General features: G+C 44.6%; 1 protein-coding gene across 2 annotated transcripts in view; it reads right to left on the bottom strand.

Moving 5' to 3' along the window:
- Nucleotides 1–6419: 6419 nt before the first annotated feature.
- Nucleotides 6420–15924, bottom strand: part of LOC8024059 (E3 ubiquitin-protein ligase MIB2) — a 53043-nt gene continuing 43538 nt past the window's right edge. For both annotated transcript variants that reach the window (XM_029985986.4, XM_040205582.2), the window contains 3 exons: nt 14914–15128; nt 11719–11953; nt 6420–9583 (listed from right to left, as the gene is read on the bottom strand). In XM_029985986.4, coding sequence (XP_029841846.1) covers nt 11724–11953; nt 14914–15128 — 445 coding nt within the window. In that variant the 3' untranslated portion in view covers nt 6420–9583; nt 11719–11723. The remainder of the gene's footprint in view (nt 9584–11718; nt 11954–14913; nt 15129–15924) is intronic.

The raw sequence follows: 15924 nt of genomic DNA, 5'->3' as shown, positions 1-15924 counted from the left end.
CTGGAGTCCTGGGCTGGACAAAAACTCGCGTAGCAGCTGCAATTGCTTAAGCTAACGGCTCGAGCTCGCAGCCCTTGCTGCGGTACATCTTGAGGTAAAACTGAGAAATATACCGTATTTTCCGGTGCATAAGTCGCGATTTTTTTTCAAACATTTTTCTTGTGCGACTTGTATGGATTTATTTTTTTTAATCCACGGTGAGGACGTCATTTTTTGTCAGACCTGTATATTGGGAGAGTTTGGTCAATGGGAGGAGCTGCCGAGAGCCAGGGTGGAGCGGCGAAAGCGTCGCCGCCGTCAGCGCTGCATATTGTCCCTGCAATGATCCTGCAAAGTAAAATGAAGCCGAGGTGACCTTGAAGGAGCCGCCCACTGCGGCGCAGGTATCTTTTGTTTCTGCACAAGGCTGAAATTACATGAATGGGTAATTGTAAGAGATTGGTGGAAATAGGGAGTTTCAAGGTGCTGAATGCGTTTACTGAGCCAGAAAAAGGTGATGTTGACGAGAAGGTTTTCTGAAACATGACTGGAAACTGCGAATATGGGATGCGCGTTGTGGGTCAGGGTCAAAATATTCCTGGTCTCGTGTCCATGGTTTCAACTAGAGCCACTAAATGAGCTGCGCTTAGAGTATTGGCACTCCGTTCCATACGTTGTTGTGGACACCGCCGTTTTGGCTCGTATTCAGAGCAGACGCAACTGCCGATCGTCATGATTCAAAACTGCGACTTCCTCAGCATTAGATTCGGTGTTAGGAAGCTAATGTAATATTACCTTGCTCTGTCGCGAACTGTTTAAACATTTGTGGAGGGCGGAAAATCGTTTCCTTTGATTTCAGATAAAGCTTCAGATAACTGGCAACCATGATTTTAAGACACAATACGGCCAAGTGTCGTTACTCTGAAGCAGGGATGAGCAAAATGCATGCAGATATGTATCGAAATACAAATACAAAATACTTCATCAAAAATGTATTTAATTTCGAACCTAATTACATTTCCAAAAAAGCATTTAAGTACAAGATACAAATACAGCCAAATGTATTTGGTCTCCTCCAAATACTTTTCCAATTACATTCCTCAAAATTTGCGTCAGCGACTTCAGGGCACCTGCAACGGGTTTCTCGGTATCTCATTTTAATTTTGCATCGCACACTCGGGAGTTAGTGTGCGAGGCTCTAGTAACGTAATAGAAATATAATCACAAAAAAATATAATCAGCTTGGACTTAATAGGTGAAAAAAGTACAGAGCTTCAAGCAGCTTTTTTTTTTGTCGATTACATTTTGGTATAGACCAACAAAGAACCGAGATGACCAGGACGCGCAGCACTAGCTAGACAATTTTTTATTGTTGCAACTCTGAGCAGTTACGAAAATCTGGACGACCCGCGCATTTAGAATGTTCCAGGCAAAAATGTGGATAGAAATCAGGTTGGAAAGCATCACAATTGTTATCACAGGCACTTATTTAGCCAGTCTGCCTGTGAACTTTGATTTCGTCACTATTCTTGCCCTGGACTAGCACCGTAATCACAGTCATAAACACTTGTGCTTGATTGAGAGACACTGCATTCGGTGCAGAACGTAGTTTTCTTCCTGCTCTGGACAGTGCTTTTAAAATAAAGCCGAGGAGAAAAGAAAAAAAGCCTAATGGCCGAATAAAGGATGGAGACTATATCTTACAAACACATGCATAAAAACAAGAATTGTAACTTTGGCAATAACATTTATTTAACGTAATAGAGGCAAGTGCAACATTAAAGAGGAGACTTTCTCAGTACAGTGTAATTTTGGTGCGTGCTAATCTGTGAAGTTTCGACTAGTGCGACTTCAGCAGCAGAAGCTTTTCGAACAATGTGTCGCTAAGACGACCCCTGTTGGGGCACAGAATAAGGCTGCCAAGGGAAAATAGGCGCTCTACGGGGGCAGGCGAACATAGGTTTGTATTGTACCTTAGAAAGACGGGCTTCACAGCAGGGACACGTCTTATAGATGAGCAAAATGAGTCGTGACAATAAATTTGAGGGATGTATTTTTGCCCACAAAATTGTATTTGATTACAATTGTATTTGGAATACCCACGTTTCAGTATTTAAATACACACGTCAAATACATTACCCAATTTGTAAGTAAATACAAATGCAAAATACACAAAGTATTTGAAATACGTATTTTAAATACTTGTATTTGAAATACTGCCCATCCCTGCTCTGAAGCGTAGCTTATTTAGTGGCACTAGTTTCAACCATTCTCTCGGTCGTTGCTGTGGTGGTGACTGAAATCAAAAGACATAATTGAATTCTGAATGTCGCTGTGACGTCAACGTCACATGCATTGCCCTTTCAGTTACGAAGAGTCGCAAATTTCAACTCTAGCGTGCCGAAATAAAATACTTGGATAAATTCTTATCTAAAAATTGTGATTGGATGGCATTTGTTAAGCTCGTTGCCTCTGCTAGGGGAACATTCATGGCTAGTGGTTGGTCATGAGAGCCGACATTCAATGCGCCCAAGGTCATTGAAAGAATTCCGGCCTATTCGCGACCCCTGCAAACTATAGGGGGCGCGCTGGCCAGGCAAAATGGCGGACGAAAGGAGGTCATTTTCGTCGTTCAGCACGCGGAGCATCAAAAATTTCTTGCACTGCAGCGTAAAATCGGTGTTACGTATGACAGCAAAGCAATTTTTCGATGATCGAAACCTTCTAGTCAATGCGTAAGAATGACACGGCGGAAGCATAAAAATAGTTAGTGGAAACGATGCTTGTTTCTATGCTCCCTACGAGAACCAAGCAGCGATAGCAGACGACAAAGTCGAAATGACCTCCTCTCCTGAGCTTCTCGGCGTTGCCTCTACGCGGCGTCGGTTTCGCCCGAGTCCCCAATAGACCATTCCATTTAGCGCTCTCTGGGCGGCACCGTTTTGTTCGACAGCAGCGCCCTCTCCACACATCCGGGAAATTCAGCGGGACCAACAGGGTAAAACGAGAGAGAGGGCACGCGCCCGACTCCGCTAGTAGACGACGAACCGGGAGGTTGCCATTCTCCATCTTTGGGCTGTACCGGCAGGCTGTACGGAACATCGAACTCTCGCTCGTGGCTGCCGTTGTGAAGTGGTTCGTGTTCTTAGAATAGTTATGTCTACTCCAAAATCAACCTATAGTTCTCTGTTGTTCTATTTTGGTAAATGATCAACTAGCATATATTTTTTTCGTTACTTAAATAGCAGTTGAGTTAGCCGGCAGTACTACACTCAACTACTGCGTGTATTGAGGCAGGAGAGCACGGTTTTATTTATTATTTCAGACTTCCACTTATGGTCGCTAAAGGCCTACACCAGTACAAACTTTGCATAGTAAAATTGGTACAGCAACCGGATTTACTTTTCGCCGGAGAGACCGGCCAATCTGACACAGTTTTTCCTATTTTCCTTTTTTATTGGCACGCAGGTAACAGCGAAATTGGACCCTGTTAGTCTTTATATCCAGCATAGTATTACACGATAGCTGGCATACTAAAACCTGCACATTGCAATGCGCTTGACATTTCCCAAATAACGCGATTTTAAAGTGTTTGCACGCCAGCCGGATGCTAGGTACAGCCCACTTGGGGGGGACGACATGCGGGGTGAGAGGGGGAGGGCATTTTTTTCTCTCTATTACCCTCTCTGCTATGACCCTAATGGAACGGTCTACGTGCCCTTATTTACGCCCTATTTTTACCAATGACCAAACTCTCCCCTTATTCGGAAGATTTTTTGATGCGCCGTGCGTCATCTTTTGTAGCACGCTGTAACTACAGTGCGTCTCAAATAGCGGCCAGGCTCTTTAAATGGACAGCAAAAATAGGTTTCTTAACCTACCGCGCCACGATTTTGTGCAGTGTTGCCCACAGGTGGTGCATTTTTTCTAGAAAATTGGCAAAGAGTGAACTTACTTGAGGAAAAAGTAAAAAAAGAAAAAGGCTCAACTCCTATGGAAACGCAGCGAAGCCACCGGTCTTCAAACAATAGTGCGTCGTTTAGCATGGGAGACAAGAGATGGCGCAAGTGGTCGAGACACCAACTGCCGCAAACGAAAAAGGGCTCTGGGTATGGGGGGGGGGGGGGGGGGGGACCATCTCGTTGAGGTGGAAGGAGTGTATGACCATCCTGTGACGTCGTGGACTTTGTGCGCAGAATTTAAAATAAAACTCGCACTGTCAACACTGCTCTAAAAATTTTTTTTTTGCCGTAAAAATATTTTTTTGATATGCGTGTCCCAACCAGACTGTCTAAAAGAATTTTTTTTTTTCTTTTCAGTGGCCCTTTATGTTTTCCCTTTAAGAGTGGAACACGCTAGCTAGGTAAATATAAACCTCTGCTCGTGCGCTTTAAGGGGCAACTCTGCTCAATTCCAAAAATTTCAAGATAATAAGTGATTTTGCATTAAAAAGCACTAGTAAAAGACACTTTGTCATTTGCTTTGCGAAAAATAGGATATATATTGTTAAATCTAATTTTAAACACTAGCAGAAACCGAAACTTCGGCTGTCCGGCCGACTATGGCCCCGGACTACCAAGAACATGGCTATCACGTGGTACGAGACGTCACGTGATCCTCTGCAAAACGACTGGAGGGATAGGGGCACTTGACAACATCTGCACAACTGCGGCACAGGTCTGGGGACGTTGAGTCCGTAGGGTGAACGAAACTCCGAGAGATAATAATCACAAACGGTGAGACGACAATGGCAGTTGTGACACAGGAGACGGTGGCAATGGGTGGGACCACAGCGAGAATACTCCCAAGAAGCGCGCTGCGCAGGCACGTTACGTCAATCACGTGGACACTGCTGAGCTCGGTCGGAGAGGAAATGTTGCCGACGTTGCCCGTTACGCTTGCCCAGAGGAATAAAAACAAGCAAAAAGGGGCAATGGTGACGACGTTTAGCTCAATGTTGGCTACGCGCACACTGTAGTCTTGATTGCGCTGTTGGTTGCGCCTCAATTCGCCCACTTGAGTCTGCCGATTTTTGCATCTTGGCGAGTTGCAGTTTGCCGGACCGTTTAAGAAACATTTAGACAGAGTTAGGTCGTAATATCCGATGTGTGGTCTTCCCAAGTGATACTGAAGAGGACTGCATCGGTTTTTCAAAAACAAAAATTAAGCAGAGTTTCCCTTCAAAACTCACATTCTCGCGTCAAACATTAAGCTTCCCCACCCTGTGAATTATCAGACACCTGTCCCTTTCATTTCTCTCTCCCACTGACGCCAGCTTTTTTGCGACACAAGCTCCTTAAAGCTATAACTCTAAAATTGCTAAAAGGTAAAGTCATTACTCAATTGCCTTTCCATCACTTGAGGCAGCAAGTGCCAAAAGATGCCAAATGTGCATCTACACTCATGCGCGCGCTCACCGGTTTGTCCCCTCGAATTTCGGGACTGACAAAGGTTCTTAACGCATAATCAAAGTGGCCCAAACAAAGCGCCTGGCCGAGATTTCGCCACAATTACTGTTTATCTGGGTGGGCACATTCAGTAGCGGTCTTAGGGGTAGGTGACATGGGCGGTTTTTGGAATGTGGTTCTCGGCTGACAAAACACTCGTGTTGGGCCACTACACTTATGTTTAGTAACGTTATGTTGTACCTAGTAGATAGTAGGTAGTCGTGCATAAAAAATTCCAAAGACACCTAAGCACCTCTTGCGAGTTGTAAATACGAAGGCATTCTTGGTGCCGAGAGGAGTGGAAGTGGCCGCTGCGCCGCTCAGACCGCCCTGGCTCGCTGGCAACTGCTGCGCCGCTGGGTGAGGCAGCGGCAGGAGTGGAAAGCTCAGTGCAGCACTTGCTGAAATCACGTGTCCTCTCATCATCATCATCGCTCTAGCTGCGGATACCAGTCGACGACGTTAGACTTCAAAGCGTAACGTTAGGCCCAACTTCACACCAGCGCATACCCGCATCTTCCCGCCTCCCACTGCACCGCCAGCAGTTCGGCTGGCTCTTTAGCAACAATGACGCCATTGCTATGGAGCCACATGACGCATCACAGCCAATGGGAATTTAGGTGCCGTTTCGCTGCTACAGACAATGCCGGCTTCGCTCCATGGGACAGTTAATGCTTTTGCATTAAAAGGGAGGGAGGAGCACCACAACTGGAGTCCGCCCAAGGCGCTTGATGATGTAAGGGTGCCCCTGGGCATATTGCTAGAATTTCTAACATGCTGCAAAATACTGACCATGCGTCCACACTGGTTGAGGCAATCGCACATTCCCAACATCTTTGGAATCGGCCTATGTCCCAAGGCCCAACACCTTTGGAATCGGCACGTGTCCCTAGGATCCCTCATGGGCTGTCCAAAGCGCTGAAAATCTGCAGAGCAGAAATCTGGTACGAGTTGGTAACATCAGTGGTGCCAATCAATACAAAATTTTTCAGCTGAGGGGTAAATTTGAAACTTTATTAAATTAGTGCCTGACAGGACAGTTTCACAAAAATACTATAAGTACACATGCACACACACGCAAACACACACTTGTGAGGGCTCAAGGGAAGAGATATTACGTCCTAAAAAATGTTTCTCGCGACTTGACGGAGCTTTTTCTCTTATGGAGCGGGGTCATGTAAGTACTGTGGTATACAAACACTGTCTGCTGTAGGGTAGAACCAACACGACTGCAACACAACTGGCTGTGTGTGGTTCACTGGGGGCCTGAGTGGTAGGCTGGGTGTTACAGCTAGCACAGGTATCACAAGTTTCAGGAAACGCTGGTGGTGCAGTCAAGTGCACCGAAAGGTTGTGCTTTGTGTTTGTGACAATCCTTTGCGAGACGTTGTCACTTCCAAATTATGCATACTATCGAGATGAGGTTAAGATTTACAGCAGCAAATACTCTTTACACACAAACAGGAAACTTGCCATAAAATCACAAAAGCTACATAAAACTAGTTGAAGAGCAACGTAAACAACCAAATCTAACGGACTGGTCGCAAAGAAACAACAAAAAAAGTTACGTATATAATCGGTAGCCAATTCAAAAGTGGCGTCTCGAAAATCCAAGACGGAAACACATTTGTTCGGTTTGGAAGCGCGACATTGTTAAAAATCATTGGCACAAATGCGGCGAAATAAATCTAGACTATGCCACGACTAAGGCGCTCAGTTCGACGTCAAATGCAAGGTTGAACGGCCCAGGAAAAAAGGTTTCCGACGTGGGCAACACTATCGTAAAAGTGTATATGTGGTATCCAAAGGCCTGTTGGTCACTACTTCTCTAAGCTATGTGCCACACTGAAGAGACCAGTGCAGCGAGACTCCATGCTATGGCGTGGCCATGTTACGCAAAATAGACACCCCTGTGGACTTATCTCTAAGGCTCTGATCACAGTTTGGGCATGACCCTGCGAGTGCCAATCGTTGGTGCGAATCTCGGCACAAAATCTCTAGGCGGACGTAGAAGCTATGCTGGTCTATTCAAAGGAGAGATATGGTCAATGCTCTTCGGCTAATGGAAAATCGCTAGTGTAACTCCTCCGATGGTAATATTGTACGAGCTTCGTCGAATGAAGGTTCTTAAATCAAACTGTCGAGCAGTGTGTTCAATGTAGCAAGATGAAACTTCGCGCAAAAGTGTTGTTACAGTGATCACCTTGCAACAAACAGCATTCCATAAACCAAGCCGTGTGTGTCTTTCAATTAACGACTTGTAATCAACGGAATAACTTTTCTTTATGTATATTTCACAAAAAATGCACTCTCTACTGAACATGCACAGAAATCTCGACGTGAAGTTAATTCGACTCACTGCACGGGGCATGTCCTTCGTGGCCAACCCTCAAAGCCTCGAGAAGGCCTACAGTCTCGGTAATGTAAACATGCCTTCAGCAACTAGGATATGAATTCAGATCTGCGCTACAGGTTCAAAGGAAGCTGGCTTCCACTGGCATGCAGTAGTTAACCTGTATATTACTGTGTACCTTGCAGTTAATCCGCCACCTGCTTTCAAAACTCTAGCAGCAGCGCCAAGACCCTTGAGCATCACGATGCCGTATGCTGCAACGGCGTAGAGCCTAGTCACTATTTCTGCACGCTACCGATTTCCTAGAAAATCGCATCACAGATCGCAGTGTCTAGTCTAAGCAAGAGGTTCCTTGCATCATTTACCGTATATACCAGGGGCAGCCAGAGGGACATGGGGTTAGAGCCACAGACAAAACTACAAAAGTTCAGAGAGATGCAGGAAAAAAAAAATGAAGGGGTAGGGGGGGGGGGGGGGGGGCTATTTTTAACAAGAAACAATATGGAGGGAACAGTCCTTTCCAAACGGGACAGTTATAATTGTCAACTACAATAAATGACACCAGGCAGCAGGACGTTTCTTCAACCGCTAAGCAGAAATGAATGCATGGTTCGCTAGCCAGCCACTGCCCCTAACACCAGTTATGTGCATATAATTCGAAATTCTTTTTAAAACAATAAAACAAGCGGTCACTGGACAGATCCATGTGTCAAAAAGCAATCCAGCTGTATGTACGTAGTGTACTACAAGGCTGTCAAGACCGAGTTTCTTTTTGAATTCTAGAACTCTCTTTGTTTTGGGGACACAGGAGGCGAACGGGGGCACGCTTACCAGAAAGCCGCGAGCCGTACTTGGACCTGCGAAGAGTTGCATGCGGCTCGCAAGCTGCAGTTTGGTCACCCCTGGTATATACCATGTATAAGGAAAGGTGCTTCTATGACACCACCAAAACTTTGTATTTGCCTTACGGATCAACCAAGGTTGAGCTCGTGGCTCCCCTCCAAATGTGAGCCATTATAATTCGAGCGAAAACCTCGCAAAAACACTTTGCGTCGTCCATGCACACTTTTTGTAACGTGTTGAGCTCTAACTTGCGATCCAGTACATGACAGTGCACATAGCTAGTAGTATTAGCCACCTAAGTGTAAACCAAAAAGTGTACCAACTCTTTGAGCATAGAGGTAATGTACATCTTAGTTTGCACGACATGCCGTGGGAGTTACTGTACAAATGTGAAATCTACCTTTTCCGACAAGAATCCACGAGCCGACAGTAATTTGACGTCAATGGTAGTGTCTACTGCGGAAGGTTAAAATGTGATGTAAACTTCTCTGTATATGCACAGAACGTGTGCGAAAAAACCGGGATGTCTTCCAACAGTTGACACAATAATGTCTAGTGTGCAAGACTCTGACCACTCGACAAGGTCTGCTTCTTCGAGGAAACAGACTCGCACATCACGCAAATTGGAACACTTTCGAGAGACTGGCACACGGCTGTGGCCAGTCTCTCGACTTATTACGTCGAGGCTCAATCACGGCATGAGATGCTCTCCTCCTGATATGTCCTCCCTGGGTTGGGCGGTTTCAATTCCACTTGCTTCGGGAATGCTGACTTCCAAGTGCCTTCGAGTGCCCTTTCCACGGGGCAGAGCTGCACCGTGCATGGACGCAAGACGCCAGGCTTTTGGAGGCCCTCGAAAGAGTCGGTCAAAGACGGGAAAGGGCGTCTTTCCCGAAAACTCGAACTTGGAGCAGTCGCCTTGGACGCACAAGGATCAATGTCTCAACCTCAAAATGTTGACCTGAAAAGAAAAAAGAATAAATAAATTAAGACAAAGCAGTAGTTGAGGATGAGTGACGACACTGTACAACAGAGATCTAGTTTTCCGTAACATGAGAAGCTAACCAATACCTCTTTGGAGGTTGTATGTTGGCACACTATGAAAACATGCATAGACAATATGTGGTGGTGCTTCCGTGTAAAATGGCAAATTCAAATGTTTTAAACTGCTTCATGCCACTTAGTACAGGGTAGGCTGAATGGCACGTTAACCCTTTGAAGGGTAGGCATATTTCGGCTTCTTAACAGATTGCAATGTAATTCAGCGCGGAGATCAAAGTTCTCCCCAAAGTGGGTGGCAGTGGTCTTGCCGCCTACCAGTCTGGCTGACTGCACATCTCTACCATACCCAACCCACCTCTATATCTGACTTCTGCTGGACAAGATGACGGTGATTTTGAAAATGTGTGACGCCACAAGTTGTTGCGTTTGGCAGATTTATGCGGCACTACGGAACAGAAGTGCATGATCCCTTTGAACAAAATCCCTGCTGCGCGGTAAAGAAAGTGCCAAGGACACCAAAAGTTGTAGTGATCCCCCTCCTCCTCCCAACACCCTGAAAATTGTCAGATGTCCACATCTCAAGAATTTCTAGGGTGAGCCCCGACAGAGGTGCGAACAGACAGTGTATGTTTTTTAAGGGGGAAGGCTGGTCTTTAAATGGTAAAAAGTTGGGGAAAATTCACTTTTAAGAAAATGGCTTTTTTGGTATTTAGACATACCCACACAGCTCTGTGCAAAATATAATTGCTCCATCTAATTTTTAAATATGAAAAAAAAATTATGCAGTCTTAATTTTCTATGAACATTCAATAGGAATACACATACTTCAAGGGCTTTTTTCTCTCTTCACACTTTCTTCACAAGTACCGATGCCTTACAGGCGTTTTTTTGAAGTTTGTCTTGGACAATATTAACATGTTTGGTACGATTTTAGTCGGGAAGAATGGAGCTGTGCGGTGATGCTATTTTTATAGTCTTCCAACTTAACAGTTCTATCCAATTAATTACTTTCTTAAATAATGAGAAAGCATCTCTTTTACATAATTACAATAGTTGTTTAGTAACATAACCCCCTCAGTTAAGATCTAAAATAGCATCACCAGACAAATTACACCTTTGTGAATGCAGTTGCATTAAAAATTTTGATAATTTACGAATAATTTTTCTCTAACGACCCGTAACAAATGACCCAATCAAATTAGACCAATCTCCCATAACTCAAGTTATAGTAAAGATATTCAATATCCGATTGGATATTTTGAATAAGTGTGATATGTGTTATACATGTGTATAATATGAAAAGTATTCTTTTATAAATACGAAAATGACTCTAAAGCCCCACATCACCCCTTAAGAATACAAATAAGTTTATCCGAGTAAAAGGTAACAAAGAAAAGGCATCTTTTTCACGTAGGTCACAGGCCAAGTCTACCTCGCGTGAAAACGTCAAATGATATGGTTAATCACTATGGCACTTATTTTGGCAAACCAAAGGGTATAAATAGAAGCCAATTTTATTTCCTTTTTGGTCCACCTGTTCTATTGTTGTAATAAATACCACAACGCCTCACCAAACTATGTGATGGTTTTGCAAGAAAAATAAAAACCTAACTAAATGCCTGACAAAAAAAAGCAATTTTTTTTTTTGTAAGTTTAAATTTACATTATTTTTCAACATTAACTGCACCACCAATGGGCACCTCTGCAGTGAATCGTACTCCGATACGTTAAGACACGGGGTCTCAAACTGAGTTCCTAGGAACCCAGGGGTTTCCGGAAAAATCCTCGAGGCCCAAAAACGCCCCCGAGGGTTCCCCTAGCTACCAAATCTTCTCGACTGTCCCCGCACCTAAGCCAAGCATTCTTTCAGTTTAAGCAACGTTTTAGATCCGAGCCATCTGACAGCAGTGCATAGTGATGTGCCAGACACTCCCTAGCGCAAAAGCGTAGTGTTTTACAAGGTTCGCAGTCTTTGCGCCGCTTTATTGTGTTACTGCCGATACTAGGAGGGGCTCTGTTAAAAAAAAACAATAGATTTACAATGTCCCAACCCCGTGCGTCGACGCAAGAAGATGTGGGCCTGGTTTTGCTCACCCCGCTCAGTAGAGGTAGATCTTCTTAGCGATGGCCTTGCGGCACATGTGGCAGGTGCGCAGGGTCTGGGCGCACAGGGCGCACGCACCGTGACCGCACAGGAAGGCCACGTTGCGGCGCCGCTCCATGCAGATGGAGCAGCCCTGCGACTCCTCCATCTCCTGCACCTTGGATTCCAGGTAGCGCAGGCGCTCCAGGCTCGCCTGCCGGGCCCGCGACATCAGGGGCTTGCCCGCTGTGACCGAGAGAAAACATTCATTGGATGAAAAAAAGTTTGAAGCAGCATTTCCATCTGTCGATCCGACCATCATTTTGTTTCTGAAAGGGGCACTGACACATCAAAATCGTAATTTATTTTATTATCGAAACGATTGAAAATGATGCCGGGACATTACCCTCAAAATTCGAAACTTGGGAATTCAGTACTCATGAATTAAAAAAAACAATTTCCAAATGCCGGATTTGAAGTTCACGCGCGATCCGCGCCAGTGCAGTGAGTCAAATTTTGCATTCTCCTGCGACTTGACTTTCTTTCGGACCTCCGCACCACGCTGTGAAGCAAAGCGCTGTTGCTACCGCGACCCAAAGAGAGGAGGAGGTGAGCAGGCGGGATAGAAGGGAGCCGGTGCAGGGAAAAACCGGTTTCTTCCCCGACTCGGCGATAAGCCTCTGCTCGAGCGCTGCCAAGTTTTTTGAGGGAGAACACAAATCCAGGAAGCGACATCACACCGAAATCTGATTTTTGATATTTCAAAGAGGAAGGCCGTAGTGCGTTCGTCATTGCGTTAAAAAACATGTTTTACGATTGCCGTTATTAAATGTTATAGAAATGTCGCCTACAAAGCTTCTAAATTTCCTGATTTTTGACGTCACCGATCAAAAGAAGCAAGGAGGTGAGCGCGGGAAATATGAACGCCAAAAATAAAAAGGTGCGCGCTCACGCGGGGAAATTTTTTTTCGAGATGCGTTTTTTTTTTTATGTCTATGACTACAACTTGCATCGTTTTAGACAATAAAAAAGAGTATGACCTTTGGGGTGTCAGTGCCCCTTGAAGCTTTCGCAATCGGCGGGGTATTCTCGCAGCGTCTGTGACAGGTTTTCCTCTAATGCTCCATAGTGTCTTGGCGAAAATGTGACCAAGTGCAGCCACTGTGGATGCGGTGCTTGAGTACCACTAGTCGTTAAGACAGAAACCCTCCAACAGTAACTGACTGCAATATTGGCCTGGCTAAAGTTTATTTTTTAGACAATATAATGCAACGTGTTTTTACAGATCTTGATTTACCAGTTTTTAAAGGTTGCTCGAGGGAAGTAAGAAGAAAATCGAGGATTATATTTTTTATTGCTGCAGAAATATTGCACAAGTTTGACTTTTTGGATATTTAAAAAACTTCAGGGTGCAATGCAAAAAACAAAAAGATTCACAATGGTTGAGCGTTAACATTTTTGTTAAAAGTGAATAAAGAATGAAATACTCTGTACAAAACGTTTCAACTAAAAAATTTAAATCTAAGATGTGTTGAAACAATTTGCAGAAAAATGCGTGAATATGAAAGAGTTTCACAAGAGGCCATGTTTATCATTTTATTTTATTTCAAATATAAATCTAAGTTATATAAATCAAACTAATTTAAGTGGACCAGTCGGTGTGCTTTACACATAAACATTTTTATGTTTCAGACAAATGTATTCTTTAATCCTGAGGCCCCCAAAGCTGCATCCCAGCACAATTGGGAAAATCATTGTTTATCCTCTCAGATGCAATTTATTTTTACGAAAACAAGAAAGTATCTTGCGAAAGTAAGGTCTGTTCCAATGTGTGGACATGTTTTGCTACCTCATATGAAAATTTAATTGAAAACAAGGACTAGGCACAACACCACCACGACTGTCCTCATCTGAACTCACCCGTACTATACATAGTCGGCAGCAGGTTGAGAGACAAGTGGAAACTCCTCCCATCTCTTTCCACTTTAGCAGTGTGAACGCCAGAGATCGCTCTGCCAAAGGGGAGGAATATGGGAGGCGCTTCCATTATATTCTAAACCTCTCACCGACTATAACTTCTTTCATTTTATGTGCAAGCAGCCAGGTGAAAATCAGTCCACTTCCAGCTGGATTATAGAACTGATCCCGGCTGGATATGGGACAGTCCAGCTAGATTCCAGCCGGACTGTCTCATTTCCAGCTGGGATCAGTTTCGTCATCCAGCTGGAAGTGGACTGATTTTCACCTGGGCAAAGCCAAAGCAACAGGCACGGGGATGTTGCCCCGAATGAAGCTTGCACTGCACGGGTGCCCGTGCTCGGCAGGGAAGCTGAAAGCCCAGATCTTGCTGCATTCACACATAAAGTGAAACTGAGCACAACCTTTCAGTTCATTTTAGTATGATTCCTACAGTTGCCCATTGCCTAGACAAGCTCTCCTTCAAGTCAAGCGATTCTGTTACTACGGTAATTTACGCTGATAAAATATGTGCACACCGATGTGCAGTGTGTATATATTCAAATCTATGTTTAGATGTAATTAACAGTTATCACATAATTAACAAAGATTGCCAAGTGACTCCAAACATAATTTCTTTCTCCTTCTTTTTTTTTTAGCAGTTGGTATTGTAAATTAGTGGTTTGCCGCAAGACGTGATATAAAAGAAGTACCTAACCAAAAAAAGGAACAAAATAAAATTGGCAGCGAAATTTGCCTTCAAAGTCGTAAAATGCATGAAATGCATTATAGGAAATTGGTGTGTCACACAACATATATTCTCCCGCTAAATTAAGCTGAACGGTTGTATAGGTTACGTGACGTCGATTCCCCCCGCTAAATTTAGCGGGAAACTGAATCGGTACCTGGGTCACAAGACGTGAATTTTCCAGCTAAATTTAGCAGGGAAACTGAGTCGACCTATAGATCACGTGCCGTAAATTTTCCCGAGGGCGTATAGGTCGTGTGACGTAACAAGACACCACTTTCCCCGCTAAATTTAGCGGAAATTCCACGGCAGACAAAATATTGGAATTGGGGAACAGAGTTAAGAAGCGTTTCATGCTTTAAAAACGGAGAGCACGGAGCTGACTGCCATCAAAGCCACAACCCCCGTGGCTTTGACGGGCCCGACACAATGTACCGTAAAAAAAAAGATTGACAAAAAAAGACATATTACTTATTGGACGACTCACAAAGGGGGGCCTCACCAGGGTCGGTCTTCTTGACGATGATCTGCTGGCAGCTGAGGCACTTCTTCATGCGCGAGCAGCACTCCTCGCAGGCCACCCGATGCCCGCACGGCTCAAACACCACGGTCGCCAGAGCCTCGAGGCAGATCTGGCACTCGCTGCCCGGAACCACCTCGGCCGGCGCGGCCTCGGAAGCCGCCGCAGCTGCCGCCGCCAGGGCCGCCGCCGCCTTCCTGCAGTGGTTCGCAAAGATTAGCAAACGGACGAGCCGTTCCTATGACAAACCACGAAATTTCCCCATTGTTGGTACGAATGCTTGCAATGTAGAGCGAATGTAGAGAATTCAGAGCTCCATGGTTTCCCTCCCCCGATAACACATCCCTCGCCGTCCTCCTCGTTTGAGAGAAAGACCCCAACCCGTCGGAGGCGTCAAACGCCTGCTGCCAGTTGGGAAATCGTCTTATCTATCCGTAAGTTTTATGCTCTTCCAATTATTTAGTATATTTGTTTGTGCGAGTCTCGCCACGGACGCAGATGGATCTACAAGGGTGGTGAAGAAGTTATCCGCACTTACGTAGTTATCTTTAAAAAAACTGAAAATAGAAAAAAATAAAAATTTCAAACAGTCTGGTTGGAACACGCGTCAGAAAATTAATTTTTTTGCAGAAAAAAAGCTTTCTTTGAGCAATATTTACGGTGCGAGACGCGGTTTAGTCAGTAGTCACCTCCTTTCCACTTGTTTTCTCTCGGCCTTTCAGGCACTTGGAGAAGAGGTGGATTGGCTTGGCCATCACGTTGAGTTGGAGAAAGTGTAGGACCATCTCGTTGAGGTCGAAAGAGCAAATGACCATTCCGTCACATCATGGACTTTGCGCGCAGAATCTCAAATAAATCTTGCGTCGTCAATATTGCTCTAAAAAATTTTTCTTGCATAAAATTTATTTCCTGACATGCGTGTACCAACCAGACTGTATAAAAACTTTTTTTTTTTTATTTTCAGGGGCACTTTAAGACTTCTGTTGGTTGCGC

Source organism: Ixodes scapularis, unplaced genomic scaffold, assembly GCF_016920785.2.
Source record: "Ixodes scapularis isolate PalLabHiFi unplaced genomic scaffold, ASM1692078v2 PGA_scaffold1__304_contigs__length_218370807, whole genome shotgun sequence".
In the NCBI taxonomy this organism is placed as follows: Eukaryota; Metazoa; Arthropoda; class Arachnida; order Ixodida; family Ixodidae; genus Ixodes; species Ixodes scapularis.
Note: the sequence above shows the minus strand (reverse complement) of the source record. Positions and strands in the feature narration are given on the sequence as shown.